The sequence below is a fragment of the Lynx rufus genome, unplaced genomic scaffold, assembly GCF_022079265.1.
Source record: "Lynx rufus isolate CCGP_SWC_20201006 ecotype Redwood Valley unplaced genomic scaffold, mLynRuf1.p SCAF_15, whole genome shotgun sequence".
NCBI lineage: Eukaryota > Metazoa > Chordata > Mammalia > Carnivora > Felidae > Lynx > Lynx rufus.
The window spans coordinates 7,304,377-7,320,915 of record NW_025814829.1 but is presented as its reverse complement, the minus strand read 5'-3'; the positions used below and the strand labels follow the sequence as shown (position 1 = coordinate 7,320,915).

The 16,539-nt window shown below is 37.1% G+C and overlaps 1 protein-coding gene across 1 annotated transcript in view; it reads left to right on the top strand.

Annotated features, from left to right (window-relative positions):
• LYPLAL1 (lysophospholipase like 1) overlaps positions 1 to 14,157 on the top strand; it is a 39,163-nt gene extending 25,006 nt beyond the window's left edge. The window contains exons 4-5 of the mRNA XM_047076556.1: positions 11,845 to 11,960; positions 12,737 to 14,157. Coding sequence (XP_046932512.1) covers positions 11,845 to 11,960; positions 12,737 to 12,976 — 356 coding nt within the window. The 3' untranslated portion in view covers positions 12,977 to 14,157. The remainder of the gene's footprint in view (positions 1 to 11,844; positions 11,961 to 12,736) is intronic.
• The last annotated feature ends 2,382 nt before the right edge of the window (positions 14,158 to 16,539 follow it).

Sequence of the window (16,539 nt, the reverse complement as noted above, 5' to 3'; positions counted from 1 at the left end):
ACAACTCAGTGTAGGGGTAAATTATAAAACAGTTACAAAACAGAATCCAAAATGTGGGAATGTATGACAAAGTCTGTCATTCAATCATTTAGCAAATATTTTCTAAGTTCCTACTGTGTGCCAGGCATGTTAGATGCTCAAAGGGACACACAGATCAATAAAAAAGGATCTGTCTCACAAATGTTAACAACCTGGAAGAGCCATTAGGTACTTACAGTGATTACTGTAATGCCAGCAAGCCTGTGATAAGTGACCTAAAGCAATGTACCTGCTGGCTCTTCAAAGAGAATGATCACGTGCATTTATTACTTCTTCCCAGGACCCATCACAATTCCTGGCACAGAGCAAATGCTTAGGAAATTTATAATGAATGGCATGACCTGGTCAGTGAATTGCTGACTTAAGTAATTAAGTACGACAGGAAATGAAAGCAGAGATCATACCTTGAGGCTATTCAAGAATTAATAGGAAGGTAGCAGTGGCATTTGAGATTTGAGATGCACACATAAATAGTTTTATCTATTGTAGTGTAGAGGTCTAGGCATAAAGAATGATATGAACTAGAAAAAGTAGTGCTTGTTTTTATCTGTCTGGACGTTAGATGGCTTTAGCAGAAAGTCTGTTGTCCAAGGAAAATGCCTTGTTGACTCTGATGGCTGTGCTAAGAGACTGCAGAGCAGGATGGTATAGTGACAGATACAGGTTCAAATGTGACGTCTGCCTTGTTACCACCACATATTACCTACACTACTTTTCTGCTGCCTCACCTGTGTGGGAATAACAATACAACATCTGTTTTCCTGGGAGTTGGTGTTTGTAAAATACTTGGCTCATTCTAGGCTCTCGAATTCTTTCCGGTTCCCCTTCTGTCCTTTATTCTGTGGATGATTGGTGAGGGATGATCAAAGAAGGTCTGTGAGTCATGCAGCTCATTAGAACTGTGTGTCAGGAAAACTAATCTGGCAGGAGGGTTATGTGAACAGATGCGAAGTTGTGTGTGGGGGAAACCAATTCAGTAATTGATCAATTCAGTAGTTGATTCCAAAGTGATTGATACCAGAGATTCCAAAGTAATGTGATGACAGTGGGAAAACCAAAGATTAGGATAAGAATTTGCTTTAAGATAAAACTGCAAAATCTTTGTACGTAAAAAAGTAGAAAATATTCTGATTAGTACTCAATGTATATGAGCTAAAGATTCTGTCATGTTGACCGATAACTGCCATCTGCTCGTCTCCTTCCGTCCCCACCTCTTCCCTTCCCCACATCCATCAGCTACTTCGTATTACTCATCTCTGGAAAGAGGCCGTGGGGACTGTTGTAAGGTCAAAGAGCTAATAAGAGTTTTGAATTGGGGCACCTGGGTGCCTGGTCATGATCTCGCGGTTCCTGCATTCAAGCCCCAGATCGGGCTCTGCACTGACAGTGCGTAGCCTGCTTGGGATTCTCTGTCTCTCCCTCTCTCTCTGCCCCTCCCCAACTCACGCTTTCACTCTATCTCGAAATAAATGAATAAACTGTAAAAAAAAAAAAAAAAAAAAAAAAAGCTGGAATTGAGGTTTACTTCATTTCAAAGCCCATGATTCTCCCATTCAATTTAAACATTTTTAAGACTTTTAATACATATTTTCGAATTCCTTTCACCAAAAAATTGTACCAGTTGGTACTTCTCCCACTCCTATTAGAATGTCCGTCTTACTGCATCGTCACTGAATAATATTGCCTTGAAAAATATTTGCTAAAAATAAGTAAATGAAAAGTCGTAATTAATTCATACTTATTTTGTTATTCTCCATCTACTTCTTTTTGTTGTATTTTAACACAGGAAGGCTTTTCTTAGTTGTCTGTTACTCTTTCCTTTTATGATTTTCTTTTCCCAAATAATGTCTTAGTGTGAGAAAGTCTCTAGAACTTGGATAAATATTCAGATAGGTTTTCTACTGGTTTTCTATATGTGATTTATTTTTTCCCTGTACTTCTTTGATTCATCTGGAATTTATTTTATTTGCTTTTTACCATATCATGGAGATTTTAATATTTTCTAAAGTACCAAGAGAGCCTTGTTAAAGTATAGTCTTATTTAGGGGCTTTAGGTGGCTCAGTTGAGCATTCCATTCTCGATTTCAACTGAGGTTGTGATCCCAAGGGTTGTGGGGTCGAGCCCACATTAGGCTCTGTGCTGAGTGTGGAGCCTGCTTAAGATTTTCTCTCCCTCTCTCTCTCTTTCTCTCTCTCTGCCCCTCACCTCACTCATGCCCTCTATCTCTCTCTCAAACAAACAAACAAAAAAAGTCTTTTTATAAAGCCATCAGTAATATGGTCAGTATTTTATCAAAACGCCATTGAATCTGTAACAACAAAATTTCTCTGTGGAAGCTTTGTAGATTATTACATTGCAAAATTTAAAAAATTGAAATTTATGACAAAGCCATATTAATATGTTATATATAATAGGTATATATTATTTTTTGAATACAAAACGCTGGGAAAGGAAGATTTTTTTTTAGAATTTTTGAGATGAGCTGATTAGCTTCAATAAAGCCTCTTTCTTAGCTTACAATGTGAAAGAGACCACAGAGCACAGACGCAGTGTGCTTTGTTCTTGTTACCTGTATTGTTATTTAACTAGTCAGTGAACATAAATCTTCAATAACAGTCTATAACATTACATGTACCCCAAAACATACATGATTCTTGACCTCTTATACTATGACAAAACATTGATCATAATACCTCCCCTTTTTTGTTTGCCGTCTTCTTTACGTGGGTTAGCTTCTAATCCTAGATTCACTACTTTGTAGGCATAGGATCTCCTTAACCTCTGTGCTTGGGCGATAATAATATACCTATCTTACAGATGTGATAGTTGAGTTAGTCAAAATACTTAGGAATGTGTCTGGCATGTAATTTTGAGACCGTTTTCTTCCTGTTATTAAACAGTCTTTATGCTATGGTCACTCCAAAGAGCAGAAGGGCCCTACTAAGGCCACGGCCGCCCCTGGGAGACCTTTAGACGGCTCACCACTTCTTCCCCATCATCTGTTTTCTTTCTCCTCAATGGTGTACATGCTGGATTTCTTGCTTTCTTTTTCATGCATTATTTAAAAGGAAGTTACTGCTTAATAACTTCCAACTGGTTTTTGTGCTTTTGTAGTATCTATGATAGTACATTTTAAGTGGAGTAAGATTTAAGTGCTATTTGTAACTGTTAATGAAGGAGGGATTCCGTGGGAAGTCAAAGAAAGATGCATTTAAGATTCTGACCAATTTTTTAAAAAAAAAATTTTTTTTTCAACGTTTATTTATTTTTGGGACAGAGAGAGACAGAGCATGAATGGGCGAGGGGCAGAGAGAGAGGGAGACACAGAATCGGAAACAGGCTCCAGGCTCTGAGCCATCAGCCCAGAGCCTGACGCGGGGCTCGAACTCACGGAACGCGAGATCGTGACCTGGCTGAAGTCGGACGCTTACCCGACTGCGCCACCCAGGCGCCCCTCTGACCAATTTTTAGTACACACAAACACAGTGCACTACAGTGAGGTTGGGTTATTTTTAAAAATTCATTGTAAAAGGAAAATTTAGAAAATTTTAATATTGAAAAGGAAAAACATGGAGATAATAGGTAAAACATTTTTAATTGTTATCCTTATTGATTTTGTTTAACATGTGATAACATTTCTGACTTAGTATCATATAATATGTGCTCCTGGAGCTCTTATCTCTGAGATTATAACTGCAACCAGTGTAAGCTTTATAAAACAACACTATTCTCTCTATTTGAGTGGATGGGAGCCTGTTCTGTGTCTGTGGTTTTATTTTAATTAGTGGTGTTTTATTAAGCTTAGTTTTAAGGACAATTGCTTATATAATGTATGTTTTGCAACTATTTGGGGTTAGTCTATCTAGTTTGCTCAGGTCAAAAATGATAGTTCTCATACTAAATTTGATCTCCAAATTGTTAATAAAAATTTTAAGTCTTGGAGTACCGAGAAAACTATCAAAACGTTTATAGCCTGATGAGGAAGGTACAGAAGTAAGGTGTTCTAATACAGTGTATTGTAAAAGTGTATACAAGGTACAATGTGAGCAGTGAGGAAAGAACAAGTAAATCTTTTGGGAGGAGTTAGGGACTGCTTCTTAGAAGAGATGGCTCCAACTGAGTTTTAACGAATGAGTTAAAATATGACTGGTAAACAGAGAGGGAAAGAAAGCAAGGGGCACACCAGAATCTCTCAGAAAATGCTAGTTTAGTATGCCATCCAGTCCCCTAGGATTATCAGATTAGATGCAGAGAATGATGTGATCAAGTGTACATTTCAGAAGGCTTATGCTGATAACGCCATAGACGGTTGGCCAGTCTGAAGGCCAGGAGAACAGCAATAGATGCAAGGGAATGACGGCAACTAACACACAGTTTCAGGATTTAGGGAACATGAAGATGAGTAAGATTATACTTGAGGACATTATAGTCAACTGCAAATGTTAGCTATGAAAGCAAAATCTTGGTTTTCTAGTCATCAGTGGAAATATATTGCTTTCTTTTTATTTTATTTTTATCTTAGAGAAAGAGCACGGGAATGCTGAGAGGGGAGAGAGAGAGAGAGAGAGGGAATCCTGAGCAGACCCCATACTAGGGCAGAGTCTGCTCCAGATTTTCTCTCCCAGTCTCTCTCTGCCCCTCCCCCCATGCTCGCTCACGCACTCTGGCACGCTCTCTCTCTCTCTCTCTCTCTCTCTCCCTCAAAAATAAATAAATAAACTTTAAAAACGTAGTTATTTATTTGATTTTATATATTTATACCACACATGATTCCACAGAGGGTATGACAAAAATTAGGAGAAAGGCAGCAGAACAGTGATTTTAAATCACTTTCTGATTTTTGACAAGAGAGTTATTAATAAGCCCTGGGATCAGATCTTCTATGCTGAGAAAATTATTAGTAATGCTAGATCATCCTGTCTAATTCTTATTTTATTAACATATTAACATCTTATTTTATTAACATCTGTATCTCTGTTACTATCTGTCTTAAAACTCATTTCCTATGTTTCTGTATAATGTGAGAAATCAAAATGGAGAAAGGTATAAAATTTTTCCCATGTGTACTGTTGTGCTTTAAAAGTGTATATAGTAGTAATACTACTAAAATTGTTGGCATTTATATTACACTTGACAGTTTTTAAATTGCTGTTACTATACATCATAATGTTTTATTTTTAGATAGTGTTTAAATTATGAGGTTGCTTTCATGCACAATATCTCTTTTGAGCCTTGTGATAGGTAGAACAGGAAATTATTATTCTCATTTCAGATGTTAAACTAAAAATCAAACAGGTTACTAGCTAACATAAAATTGAGTTGGGACTAGAACCCAGACCCTTTGACTTGGTTCCTTTCGTACTAGGATGGGATTCCTTTTTTGGCCACTAGGTGGTGATAATTTGTTAAGACAAAACTGACAAAATTTAGGTTTAACTTCGATCTAGGATGTATAGAACCTAAAAACTGATATAACCAGATAATAAGAATTTTGATAATATGAGCATACTGTCAGAATTTTGGAGCAGGGAGAATCAAGTGCTCCTGAAATTACACCTGAGTCATTTACATGGATGTTTTAAATGCCAACCATGAGGGAAATGGTTAAGGGAATTATGGTCTATTAATATAATTGAATATTATGTAACTATTAAGTGCTATATGTACACATAGAAGGAACTTTGTAAGTATGTGTTCAATTAATAAAATAACGGATTTTATAATTCTGTTGAAAGACTTTCAAGTCAGTATGATACGAAAGAAAAAGCAAGGTACAAAAAATGGTACATGTAGAGGGTTTAACTGTTAAGTGAATTTTTAAAAACATGTTAAAATTATGTATGAAGAGTGAAACTTTGGATGACTCATTTCTGTCTGTAGGGTGAAAACACTTTGTATACTGGGTATATATCAATGTATTAATTTTGCAATATTTAAAATAAAAATGAAGGGATAATTGGAATTACCAAGATGAAGATTAGCACCAGAATTTATAGGCTCCCTTTGGGCTGACCTTCTACAAGTTTCTTCTGAAGCTCTTTCTTGACCTAACACTTGGAGAATGATAGCAGTTTTCTATTTTCTTTTAGCATATATGTGTCTTAATTAAACAACTTATGTTTCTTCAACAACAATTAGAACTTTAAAGGCTTGTAACTGCTGTTCTAACAGCTTTTTATGGAAGATGATAAGTATTCTGTTTACCCTGTAAATTTTGTATTGGAGGAAAATTACAAATAAATATATATTCCCCAATTCTTTGAGACTTTATCATAGCTCAGTCTGAATTACTATAATACATAAGTTTAAATGGAAGAATTGTTGAAATTTGTAGGGAGGGTAGATTTTATTACATTTTAAAAATCCTATTCAATTGATGGTAAACTTGAATTATAAGTATTTTTTTCCTCTGGATTTTGTTTTCAGATAGACTAGTTTTCCCAGTATAGTTTTTTATACATTGTTTCTGTTTTATTTTATTTAAAGAGTTCATAAAAGCTAGGTTTATTATTTTTTTAACATGTTTTATTCAGCTTGTTAATCTTAAATGTATGTTGAAATGTTAACTCTTGACGTTTTAATACCTTGCCAGCAACTATAAATATACATTATAACCATTACCTACAATGAGTTTACTATTTGGTATTTACTTATTGAACAGTATATTTTATATTGCATTTTAGTCATTTAGATGGAAATTGAATTCAAATAACTAGTCTTTTGTGTTAAATTTCCTTCTATTAGGAAAAAATACACAAAGTCCCTTTTCATAGTAAAATGTGATGCTAAAGGTGATTGTATTGTCAAAGATGGCTGGTGAGAAATTGCAGATTACCTCACAAGATTATAATTGGGTAAAGGACTTAGATTAAATCTTTAAATAATAAGATTTCAATGAGTACATTTATTTTCATTGTAAATTATGAGTATTAAACATGAGGTTAAATGTCTGCAGGATGCATTTATATTTCTTCATAATGATATATCATATGTGAGAAAATGTTTTCTTTCTTACTTTTGGTTTTATTCTTACTAGACTGGTTTCATCTAGGGGGCTCTGAAACCACACAAAGTAATTAGGTTTCTCTGATCAATAAAAATGAAATGATGGAGGGGGGAATTTAATCTGTAAAATTTTTTCAATGAAGTTGTTTTCGCTTATCATACGTTCAAATTCTATCTTGTGATGTGATTTTTGTTATCAAAAACGGTTTTTTTTTTAATGTTTATTCATTTTTTGAGACACAGAGACGCAGGGGAAGGGCAGAGAGAGAGGGAGACACAGAATCCGAAGCAGGCTCCAGGCCCAACCTGTCAGCACAGAGCCCAATGCGGGGCTTGAACTCACAAACCATGAGATCATGACCTGAGCTGAAGTCGGACTCTTAACCAGCTGAGCCACACAAGCACCCTTCTTGTGATGTGATTTTTAAATCTTTATCATATTAAAAGTTCACATTTAATGATCCTAGCCTCAATATTTTTTATGAAATATTTTCTTTTTGCTCCATTTATGAATTTTGAAGCTTTTTTCGATTGTTGGTGCAGCTGAGATTACCTAGAACTTCATTGTCCAATATGATAGTCCTTAGCCACATGTGACTATTTAAACTTAAATTTAAACTAGTTAAAATTAAATAAAATTAAACATTTAGTTCCTTAGTCACGCTGGTCACATTTAATACGTTCCTTAGGTACATTTGGCAAAAATATAATTCAAGCTCTTGGATTACTCCAAAAAATAAAAACTTTGTTCCTACAGCCTTGGTATCTATAACATAGGGATTTCTTGTAAATCGTGGCCATATTTTCACTTTCTGTTCTTACCCATTTTACCTAAGGCTGAATGGTCTGCCTTACAGCTATTGATTTTTTTCTAAGACTGTGATTCTCATACATTTGATTTATGGGTATAAGAGCTTTTAAAAATTGGAAATAGGCTTTGGGATTGCGGTAGTGGGTCTAGGGCTGAGTCTGGGAATCTCTGTTTTCAAGGAGCCAGATTTAGGAATCATTAGCCTGGGCGCACTAACAATTCACTCCTGCATTTTCTAAGCTTTACTTTTATATCAAGTCCGGTCACCAGATAGCTACATTTCCTGATGATATAAATTTGTCCCCTTACAGAAATATTCTTATGGGACTACAATTACATTTATTCACTGATTTGATAAAATATTTAAGTGCCTACTATGTGCCAGGCACTGTTCTAAGCATAGGGAGGGTACATCAGTGAATAAAACAGACACAAAACCCTGTTCACATGAACCTTATTAGACTACTGAATGTTTTCTTTATGTCCCGGACTTTTTATAAAAGAATCAAGAGCAGAAGTGGCTGTATGTAAAATGTCTGGTTTTGAGTTTTATGTTCAATAAAGACCTACTTGACAAATTCCACCCAGGAGTTCAGTGCTAGGAAAAGTTTCTAGTATGATTTGGCATGATCGCTTCTGTTAAAGAATGCTGTCTTGCTACAGGGGAGCAGTTGGAAGTCGAGTCATTCCCCTAATTGCTGCTGCTCCCCCATACCACGGTCTGTGTCCCTCCTTCTCTTTTGTTCTTGATCTCTCATTCTTCCAGCAGCCCCATCTCGCCTCCCTCACATTCCGCCCTCATTTTAGAGATGCAGTTTTATTGTTAAGAGTGGGTTTGATTATAAGCAACCTTGAATTTCATTTTATAAGTAAATTGGAGAAAGGGGGGGATCTGAAGGGATGAAGCAAAGAATGCATTTGCTAAGTCTGGTTCTGTGAACTTTACAGAAGGCTGAAATTGTGTTCTGGAAGATACGGATTCTTACTCTCAAACTTAAAGTAGGCGTCTGTTTTTACAGAAGCTCTGTAAACTTTGAAAGTCCTTGCTGTTTTGACTTTTACACGTGATTATGAAGCATATTATAGATTTAAAAACTTGGTGGAGACCCTAGAGATCATCTAGTGCAATTATCTAATCTTATTGGAAATGAGATCCTGGGTTTTAAATAATTTACCCAAAGACACTCGGCGAGAGTGTCACTGGTAGGATTAGAACTCGGTTTCCTTTACTTCCACGTGGTCCTCTCCCACCAGACTTTGAATTAGAAAATGCATCATGTCCTTTTAAATACGATAAATTTGGGGCACCTGGGTGCCTCAGTCGGTTAAACGTCCGACTTCAGCTCAGGTCATGATCTCACCGTCTGTGGGTTCGAGCCCCGCGTCGGGCTCTGTGCGGACGGCTCAGAGCCTGGAGCCTGCTTCGGATTCTGTGTCTCCCTCTCTCTCTGCTCCTCCCCTGCTTATGCTCTGTCTCTCTCTGTCTCAAAAATAAATAAAAACATTAAAAACAAATTTTTAAATACGATAAATTTAAGAGACGTGTGTAAACTTTGTATTATTTTCACCCCGTAATACATGGTTTCTAACTGAACAGACTTTATTGAGTTGTCACTATGTAGCAGCCACTGTACTCACCACGGGGGCACGTGCAGTGGGGAGGCCAGCTTGTCAGCACGTGTGCACCAGACGGTGGAGACACTTTGCTGATCTCCCTCATGAGCTCGCAAGCACCACGTCATGCTGGAAGAAAGAACCGTTTCTTACCCTCAAAGATTGCACCACCAGTTTTTCAATCTGTAATATGCAAATGCTTAATGAAGCCCAATCTAGAGAACTAATTTATATTTAATAAATGAAAACGTGATAGCAGTTGTATTTCAAGAAGCGTTTGCTTTATAACCCACGTAACTGTATTACATAGAAAATCTTGAGAAGCAAAGACAAGTCTGTAACTTGAACGGTGGCACAACCCAGGAAGTTTAGAATTCTTTCTGCTTACTTAACAGTGAATGTTCACCGGAAACGCTAGTCTTGTCTGTGGTAAGGTCTTCATATCCACGTGGAGCATGGCAAAGGTTCATTAATGTGCACGTTCGTAGGTAATGGAGCTCAGTGTTGTTTTTTTAAGTTTATTTATTTTGAGAGAGAGAGAGAGAGAGAGAGAACACGCCCACAGGAGAGGGGCAGAGCGAGAGGGAGAGAGAATCCCACGCAGGCTCTGCACTGTCAGTGCAGAGCCCAACTCTGCCTGAACTCGTGAACTATGAGATCAGGACCTGAGCCAAAATCAGGAGTCAAACACTTAACTGTCTGAGCCACCCAGGCACCCCGGAACCCAGTGGTTTTTAACCTTTTTGGGAATTTGAGGCACATATGCAACTTTCACAGTCGGTTTTAAAATGTGCGTGCTGCCTCTGCCCCTGCCAAGCCCATTTGTGATCTCTAATTAACCATATCTGCATCTGTGGCTGGCGTGGGGGCTATTTTGAAAGAGCCTTTCAAGTGGTTCTCATCCATGGTGCACTTCTGCTACTGACGAGACCCTATTATTTCCCTCTGGTATGTTGAAAACCACAGATGTAATATTTATCATACACTGTAATTATTTACATATTATGTGCTTCTCAAAAATCTAGACTTTGCAAGCCTCGTAATCGTCACTCACACATTGTATCCTGGGTCCAAAATGATACTGTCAGTTGGCCCAATAATACTATTAAATATTATTAAGTAAATAAATAAAATATAAAAATACATAAATAAAATTTAAAAGCCGTTCTATTCTAATAAATACCAGAAGATAGTAGAGAGCACATTAAAGTCTGTTGCAAGCAATCTAGATTCCAAAAGTCCTGGTTTACAACTAAAATTAGGGGTGCATCCTTAAGCAGGTCACCTAATCTGGGGCCTCCGTTCATTTCATCTGTAAAAGTAGATTGTGGTAAATTCAAATTTATAGTCTCTAAGGACTCAGCTTTACACTTTGTTAAGTGAAATAAAGCAGGAGGCTGGAAGCGAGATCTGGATTCTGCACCAGTGTATATTCTTGTATTTCCATAAGAGTGTGGCTGTGTGATTCACTTTCTATATTTATTTCTCACAAAATGTAAATAAGATGCCTTTTAAGTCTCACTCAAACTGGGGACTAGCATCCCTGGTCTCTCCCCTGAAGTTGCGTCACCAGGTCACGTACCTGTCTCCATATCCTGTGACGTCTCTGGTGCCCCCTTGAGGAGAAGGGCCCGTGGATTTTCATATATGTGCTACCGGAGGGAGCACAGGACCGTGTATTTTAGACTGCATATCTCCAGTGACTAGCACAGTGTTTGGCACATAAAAGACAATAAAAGTCTGTTAAATGAGTAAATTATTTTTTTAACTTTGAGAAAGTTTATATAGGTAAGTACGTTTTTAATTATACCATCACAAATCAGTTTCCAAAACGATATTGTAATTTAGAGATGTTTTAACTGGCTCACCAGATTTTTGATCATCCTCCCTAAAAAGTCGCTAAGCACCTATTATATGGCAGACACTGGAAATTTAACTCCTCATGGGGCTCAGGGCTTGGCAAGAACGACAGAAAGATGCATGTTATTAATTCTAGTTGCAGTGAGGACTCCTATAACACAAGTATAAGCAAAATATAAGTAGACACTAGATGTTTAAACAAATAACACTTGCACTATGACTCATATTTTGAACTATGGTAAATATTTTTACTCGTTGAACATGATTTCTTTGTTTAATTCCAGCTCTTTTTATAACAAGTCTCCTTACCAGTGATGACAGATGAGCCCGTGTCGTTTACGCATTGCAGGTCCTTTTTTTAATGAGATCTAAAGTAGACTAAATTTCTTTTTCGCACTGTGTCTCCAAATATTTTAAAACATGCATGGAATATTGGCCCAGATGTATCTTGTTCTGAATTATTGTTGCATAGATTCTGGCTTTTTCTGATTAAGTGAATTTTTGCTTCTTTTAGGAGGATTTTCTATGGGAGGGTGCATGGCAATGCATTTAGTGTACAGAAATCATCAAGATGTGGCAGGAGTATTTGCTCTTTCTAGTTTTCTGAATAAAACATCTGCTGTGTACCAGGTAAGTTCCAGATTTTAAAAACAAAACAAAACCAAAAAAAAGCGTGAAATAATCACACATTGAAACTAAAACAAAATTGATCATGAAGCAATTGCATCGATGCCCAGAGCACTCCTGGGAATCCATCCCCAATTAGTCATAATGAATATTAATTCCAGCTGGTCATTAATGTTCAGGAAATACCATAGAAAGAATATTATTAAGCATGGTGTCCAAGAGGAAAGGATAAAAATCATATGTATCCCTTACACATAATAAAAATAGAGATGATTATAGCCAGGCTTTGTTTTTTTATGTCATGAACATAATCGAAACAAATGACCAATTACATTCCCGACACCTGTCTCATAGCAATATGCTAATATACGAAACGATACTATAGTGTTGTAACTTCATACCAGAATTAGAAGCAGCAGATACAGAAATGAAAACTAGAATGTAATTTTTCTCTTGATGGTGCCTGCATTCCTCCCTCTCTCCACTCTCTATGTAAAGAAGTTTGTCTTACAGAGTCACATGGTTTCTTCAGGAAATGCTTCGACTGTGTTTGAGACGGTCCTGTATGGAGTCAGTGCTGGTCATGTACAACCATAGCTCATTGGTGCCAGCGACTAGCTGGGCCCCCAGTCCAGGACCACCAGTGTGCACCTTAGACCACACCACCACTGCCTCTTTTCCCTTTAAATATTGGAAGTTTTCTGCCCTGTCTGATTTCCAAGAATGATGTTCATCAATGAATTTCTTAAACTTTTCCATTTGTACATCCTGTTCTTCAGGCTCTTCAGGAAAGTGATGGCGTACTCCCTGAATTATTCCAGTGTCACGGCACTGCAGATGAGTTAGTTCCTCATTCTTGGGGTGAAGAGACAAACTCCGTGTTAAAGTCCCTAAGAGTGAGCACGAAGTTTCATAGTCTCCCAGGTGTTTACCATGAGCTAAGCAAAGCTGAGCTAGAAAAACTGAAGTCATGGATACTTCAAAAGCTTCCAGGAGAAATGGAGAAGCAAAATGAATGAATCAAGATTGATTTGTTGACCTACCTGTAATGTCTTTGTGAAAAGTGGTTTTTACTGCCAAATTATGCTTTGATAAGTGATAATTAAAATATTATTATCAGTAAACAATATCAAGTTTACTGACTTATTTACTGGTTATTGAAATGCTTAGCACCACAGAGAGTAGCATCATCTTATTCATGGTAAATATTAATTTAGACAGACATCTGTGTGTTATTTTTCAGATACATTTGTAAATATTTGGAGACCTTTTAAGTAATTAAATGATTAAATTTTAAAAATAATGTAAAGTTGGTTTAAGTAAGAGCAATGAGAAAACATGAAAAGGCTTAACATGGCATTTTATTTACAAGTGTCCTATTTTGTTTCCAAATATTCAGGAATATTTTAGATGTGTTTATTATTGATTCCTGATTTAAATCCATTGTGGCCAGAGAGCATATTTTGTGTTACTGTTTTATCTGTATTCATGAAGGTTATTGGCTTGAAGTTTTGCTATTTAATTTGTTTTGTACATTTTTTGGTCTGGTTTTGGTATCAGGGTAATACTGACCTCATAAAATGAATTGGGAGGTGTTTTCTCCTCTTCTGTTTTTTTGGGAGAAATTGTATAGAATTGGCATTAATTTTTACTTTAAATTTTTGTTGAAATTCTGTAGTGAAACCTTCTGGGCCTGGAGATTTCTTTTATCTCTTGACAGTGTACCTACGAGTTTATTATAAACACCTCACACTTAGTACAAGAACCTTCCATTTTCCCCTTCCTGGTCTTTATGCTATTTTTCACACTTTACTTATAAATAGCATGTACCATAAATCTCACAACACATTACTACTCTCTTATTTAAAGTCAGCTTTCCTTTAAATCAACCTAAATAATGACGAAAAAATCTTATATATATACCTGTGTAGTTACCACTTCCAGTGCTCTGCAGTTATTTTGTGCTGATACGTCTTTCTGGTATCCTTTTCATTCTGCCTGAAGGGCATCCTTTAAATAATTCCGGTACAAATCTGCTGGCAATGGATCCTTTCAGCTTATATGTCTAGGAAAGCCTATATTTTGCATTAGTTTTGAAAAGATACTTTCACTGGGTATGAAATTCTGGCTTAACATTTTTTTCTTCAGTATTTTAACTTTTTTTTTAATGTTTATTTTTGAGAGACAGAGAGAGAGAGAGAGAGAGAGAGAAACAGAGCACAAGTTGGGAAGCGGCAGAGAGAAGTAGACACAGAATCCAAAGCAGGCCCCAGCCTCCAAGCTGTCAGCACAGAGCCCGATGCAGGGCTCAAACTCACGAACCGTGAGATCACGACCTGAGCCGAAGTCGGACGCTTAACCGACTGAGCCACCCAGGCACCCCTTTTCTTCAGTATTTTAAACATGGTGTTCCACTATCTTCTTGCTAACTTTATTTCACACAGGAAATCTGTTGTTATTATCTTTGTTCTTCTACATCTAATTTTTTGGTTTTTTTACTTTTGCTGTTTTTAAGAGTTTATCACTGATTTTGAACAATTTGATTGTGATATATATTGGTCTGGTTTTTCATGTTTCTTATCCTTGTGGTTCCCTCTAATCTTTTTGGGTGTTTCTTTCGTTTCAGATACTCTCCTCACATGCATGTCGTGATTAGTGCTCTAAGTAACCAGGTACACCATCCCTGGTTCTCTGGAGTTCTCCTTCCATGTAACGTACTCTTCCCTGGGACACTGTCTTACAAACTCTAACCAAGCTGATCTACTCAGACTCTTAGCTCTGCTTCTCAACATAGGAGTCCTCCAAGCTCCACCCCCTCAGCTCTGTGGCCTGGGAACTCTCTCAAGGCAACAAGCGGGGGCCATCTGTAAAGCTCACCTCGTTTCCTTCCCTTTCTGTCAGAGAACACCGTCTTTTACTGATTGATGTCCAGTATTTTGAAAAAGTTTGTTTCCAGTATTTTGGCTTTTTTTTTTTCTTTTGGTTGTTTCAGATGAAAGAATAAATTCATTCCTTGTATTATGTCAGTGGCTGGAAGCTCCACTAAATTATCCTTTAAAGAGGTTTACCTTTCTTTCATTCTTTTTTACTTTTCTTCAGTGCCCTTCATTCCTTAATGTGGTTTCAGATTTCCATATGCTATCATTTTCCTTCTGCCTGAAATACTTCAACATTTATGATAATGCAGGTCTGCCACTATTAAATTCTTTCAATGTATGGCTGAAAAAGTCTTATTTTGCCTACAGTTTTTTAAAGATACATAGAATTCTAGTTTGACAGGGTGGTTTGTTTTTTTTCCTTTCATTATTTTATTATTATTTTTTTTAACGTTTGTTTTTGAGAGAGAGAGAGAGAAGAGGGGAGGGACAGAGAGAGGGAGACACAGAATCCGAAGCAGGCTCCAGGCTCTGGGCTGTCAGCACAGAGCCCAACTCGTGACTCAAACTCATGAACCGTGAGATCGTGATGCTTAATTGACTGAGCCACCCAGGTGCCCCTTACTTTCATTACCTTAAAGATCTTACATTATTGTGTTCTAGTTTGCATTTTTTTGTGTTGTTTTTCTTTAAAAATTTTTTTAATGTTTATTTATTTTTGAGAGAGAGACAGAGACAGTGTGAGTGGAGGAGGGGCAGAGAAAGAGGGAGACATCTGAAGCAGGTTCCAGGCTCTGAGCTGTCAGCACAAAGCCCGATGCAGGGCTGGAACTCATGAGCTGTGAGATCATGACCTGAGTGGAAGTCAGAGGCTCAACTGACTGAGCCACCCCAGCGCCCCTTCTGCTGTTTTTCTAATCTTTTTTCCCCTGGCTGCATTTATAATTTTCCTTATCTTTAGTTTTAAGCAGTTTGATTATGACACGCTTTGGTGTTGTTTTCTCCATTTTCCTTGTGTCAGGAGTTTGTTGAGTTTCTGTTTTTTAGATCTGTGGATTTATAGTTTTCATCAAATTTAGAGACATTTTGGCCACAGCGTTTTCAAATCTATGTCTCTCGCTCTTCTCTTTTTTGGGGACTTCAGGCTTACTGATAATTATTCCTTTTTCCTTCCCTTTTCCTTTTTTTTTTTTGTTTTCCTTTTTTTTTTCATTCTTTCATTCTGCATTTCATTTTGGATGGTTTCTATTGCTGTGTTGTTGAGTTCATTGATGTCCTGCAATGTTTCATTTGTTATTAATCCTATCCACTTTATTTTTTACCTCAGATACTGCACATCTCTAGAAGTTCTATTTTCTTTTATTTGTTGCATTTTATATTTAATGTGCTTATTCTCCACCTTCTTGAATATATGGGACATAATTAAAAAACAGTTGTAATGGGGCGCCTGGGTGGCGCAGTCGGTTAAGCGTCCGACTTCAGCCAGGTCACGATCTCGCGGTCCGTGAGTTCGAGCCCCGCGTCAGGCTCTGGGCTGATGGCTCGGAGCCTGGAGCCTGTTTCCCATTCTGTGTCTCCCTCTCTCTCTGCCCCTCCCCCGTTCATGCTGTGTCTCTCTCTGTCCCAAAAATAAATAAACGTTGGAAAAAAAAAAAAAAAACAGTTGTAATATTCTTGAGTCAATCATCTCTGTCATTTGTTGGTTT